At 40.8% G+C, this 2,513-nt stretch overlaps 1 protein-coding gene across 1 annotated transcript; it reads right to left on the bottom strand.

Moving 5' to 3' along the window:
• Positions 1–279: 279 nt before the first annotated feature.
• LOC108892338 (peptidyl-prolyl cis-trans isomerase B-like) lies at positions 280–2,468 on the bottom strand. The gene is given in 4 exon segments (XM_018689835.2): positions 280–444; positions 446–514; positions 1,559–1,743; positions 2,352–2,468. Coding segments are annotated over 4 exon segments (351 nt in total). The 5' UTR covers positions 2,395–2,468; the 3' UTR covers positions 280–390.
• Between the last annotated feature and the right edge of the window lie 45 nt (positions 2,469–2,513).

Genomic DNA, 2,513 nt, shown 5'->3' with positions numbered 1-2,513 from the left:
CCACAGTAATAGTCATTAATCTCCAGAGCGTGTGCATATTTTTTAGAGTGCTGGTGACAACAGGTATAATAAAAATTTAGAAAACACTTAAGACACCAAAACTTAACAAAACTTGAAACCTTTATTTTAGATTTCATTTTTTACAAAAAAACGACCAACAGTTAAGTGCACCTTGGAATGCCTCGTTGGTAGATGGACCCAGAGTGTTGTCATGATTGCTCGATGTTAATGCTATTCTGGTGCGTTAAGACGGCAGCCACTGACACAGAATGACCCTGAGCCCCTTCTCCAGGACCCACAGGGCTGTTAGTGATAAAACAAAGTGGCCTGCACGATTACCCCTCAACCCCCACACCCCCAGTCCTGTTCTCCCCACCACCAGCAGCGCTCTTACTCCTTGGCCACTGCGAATGGCTTCTCCACCTCGATTTTGCCACAATCGTGGCATGATGACATCTTTAAGAGGCTTATCACGGCCATCTGTCTTTGTTTTCTCAATTGTTTTCACCACATCCTGGAGGACAAACAAAAGGGGCAGGGATGTTAGAAAGGTTTGGCTAAGTCAAAACTAATTCAAACAGATTCACCTGCCTATGGCCTATTCAAGTCTTCTTGTGATAATCTTCTTTTTGTTCTGGCTTTAACATATATATTTGTATAAAATTTACATACGATAACGTATGATAAGAGTCCCTTAAATCTTAGGTATTCAAATATCAATAAAATTTACTTCAAACTTAAAAAGTACATTTTTCTCATTATACAGAATGGCTCCTGTTGGTGTCATATTATTATTTGGACTATTATAAATAAATAAATATAATCTAAATGCTTACATTGAATTTGAGTAGTGTGCAGTGGAATGGAGCCCTAGATAGGGCTTCTACATTAACACATCAGTAATGCTGCTGCCCAAGACAAGCGTTGGCCATCAGGTCGCCCTTGTATTTATATTCTAGATATTATATTCATCACAATTCTGAGTCATAATGTGCAGTTGCATTTGGAAAAGTGGCAGAGCAACAAAATGTCAATCAAAGCTTTTGAAGTGGACGACACTGGAGATCAGACATTTTCCTGACCGTCTGTGCAGCTGATGGTTTTTGTTTGAAATGATAAAGAACTAAAAGCCAGGACAGAACTGGTGTAGATTACCGTTTAGACGACACGATCATTTCTACTCATTTTTGTGCAATTCTGAGTCATTTTGCACAATCTGTTACTGACGTCAAAGGAAAAGCAGGTTGCCATCAGGTGCAGTGGCAGGGGTGGCAAAAAAAACGCAAAAAACAGACAAGTCTTCATCATTATATGTCACCATTTCCTTTGATTTATACTCATGGAGCTCCTGAGTAGGGCAGAGAGCAGGAAACTGGCATCTATTTTGGGCTGAAACCGACTGCTATTTTTGTCGTTTCATTATCAGCTACTCGACATGTTTTGTGGCAACGTAGACGCAACAGATCATTTTTTTGACAGCAGGAGATATCACACTTTAGATCTGGCTTGTCAGTCACCAACATGGGGTGGTTTCAACCAGAGTATGTCTCAGACTCACCATTCCCTCCAGAACTTTTCCAAAGACAACATGCTTGCCGTCCAGCCATGGAGTTAGAATTGTGGTGATGAAGAACTGGGAGCCGTTGGTGTCTTTGCCAGCGTTGGCCATGCTGAGCCAGCCGGGGCCGTAGTGCTTCAGCTTGAAGTTCTCGTCAGGGAAACGGTCTCCATAAATGCTCTTGCCTTCAAGAGGAAATAACATTTGTACGATTTAAATCTGTAACAAGACAATCAGTTCATGTTTGTGGGCTTGTTGAGTTCCCTCCCCATAAAAACCTTTGCACCTCAGGTTGTTGACTTGATTGCTGCCAGACATTTATCTTCACTTTATCGGATGACATTTTCATTTTTCATGAATACTGAACAGCACTGTGAGTCACTCTAACTAAGAGCATTTGCCAAATGTCAAATGTACTCCAAGAGTTTCATCACAAAATGGCCAAGTGACACTTGTGAAACAGCTCTTGGCACAAAATTTAACATTACTTTCTGTTCTTACTGAAAAGCAGAAGGTTTCCCCTGCCCTCCTGCCATAAATGTATAAAACAATAGAATGAATCATTGAGTCACAAAAGCCTAGATGCTCAAGATATTGTAGCAAATCTTTTGGTCTGAATAGAAATAAAGCAGTTGTAACCGACACTGCAACCGACAGACAAGTTCATTCTTGCACAGGTAAAAAGAAATATGTGTGTGTGTGTGTGTGTGTGTGTGTGTGTGTGTGTATACATACATACATACACAAAGTCAGGAAATAAATGTGATTCTGCAGGTGTCAGTGGCCATCTTACCTCCAGTGCCGTCTCCTCTGGTGAAGTCACCACCCTGGATCATGAACTCCTTGATGACTCTGTGGAATTTGCTGCCCTTGTAACCGAATCCTTTCTGTTTAAATTAGAACAAAACAACTTAAATGCTAAAAAATCTGGAGCAGTCAGTGAAGTCGAGTAAAG

The sequence above is a fragment of the Lates calcarifer genome, unplaced genomic scaffold (genome assembly GCF_001640805.2).
Source record: "Lates calcarifer isolate ASB-BC8 unplaced genomic scaffold, TLL_Latcal_v3 _unitig_220_quiver_1916, whole genome shotgun sequence".
Taxonomy (NCBI): domain Eukaryota; kingdom Metazoa; phylum Chordata; class Actinopteri; family Centropomidae; genus Lates; species Lates calcarifer.
This window is presented reverse-complemented; position numbering and strand designations above follow the sequence as displayed.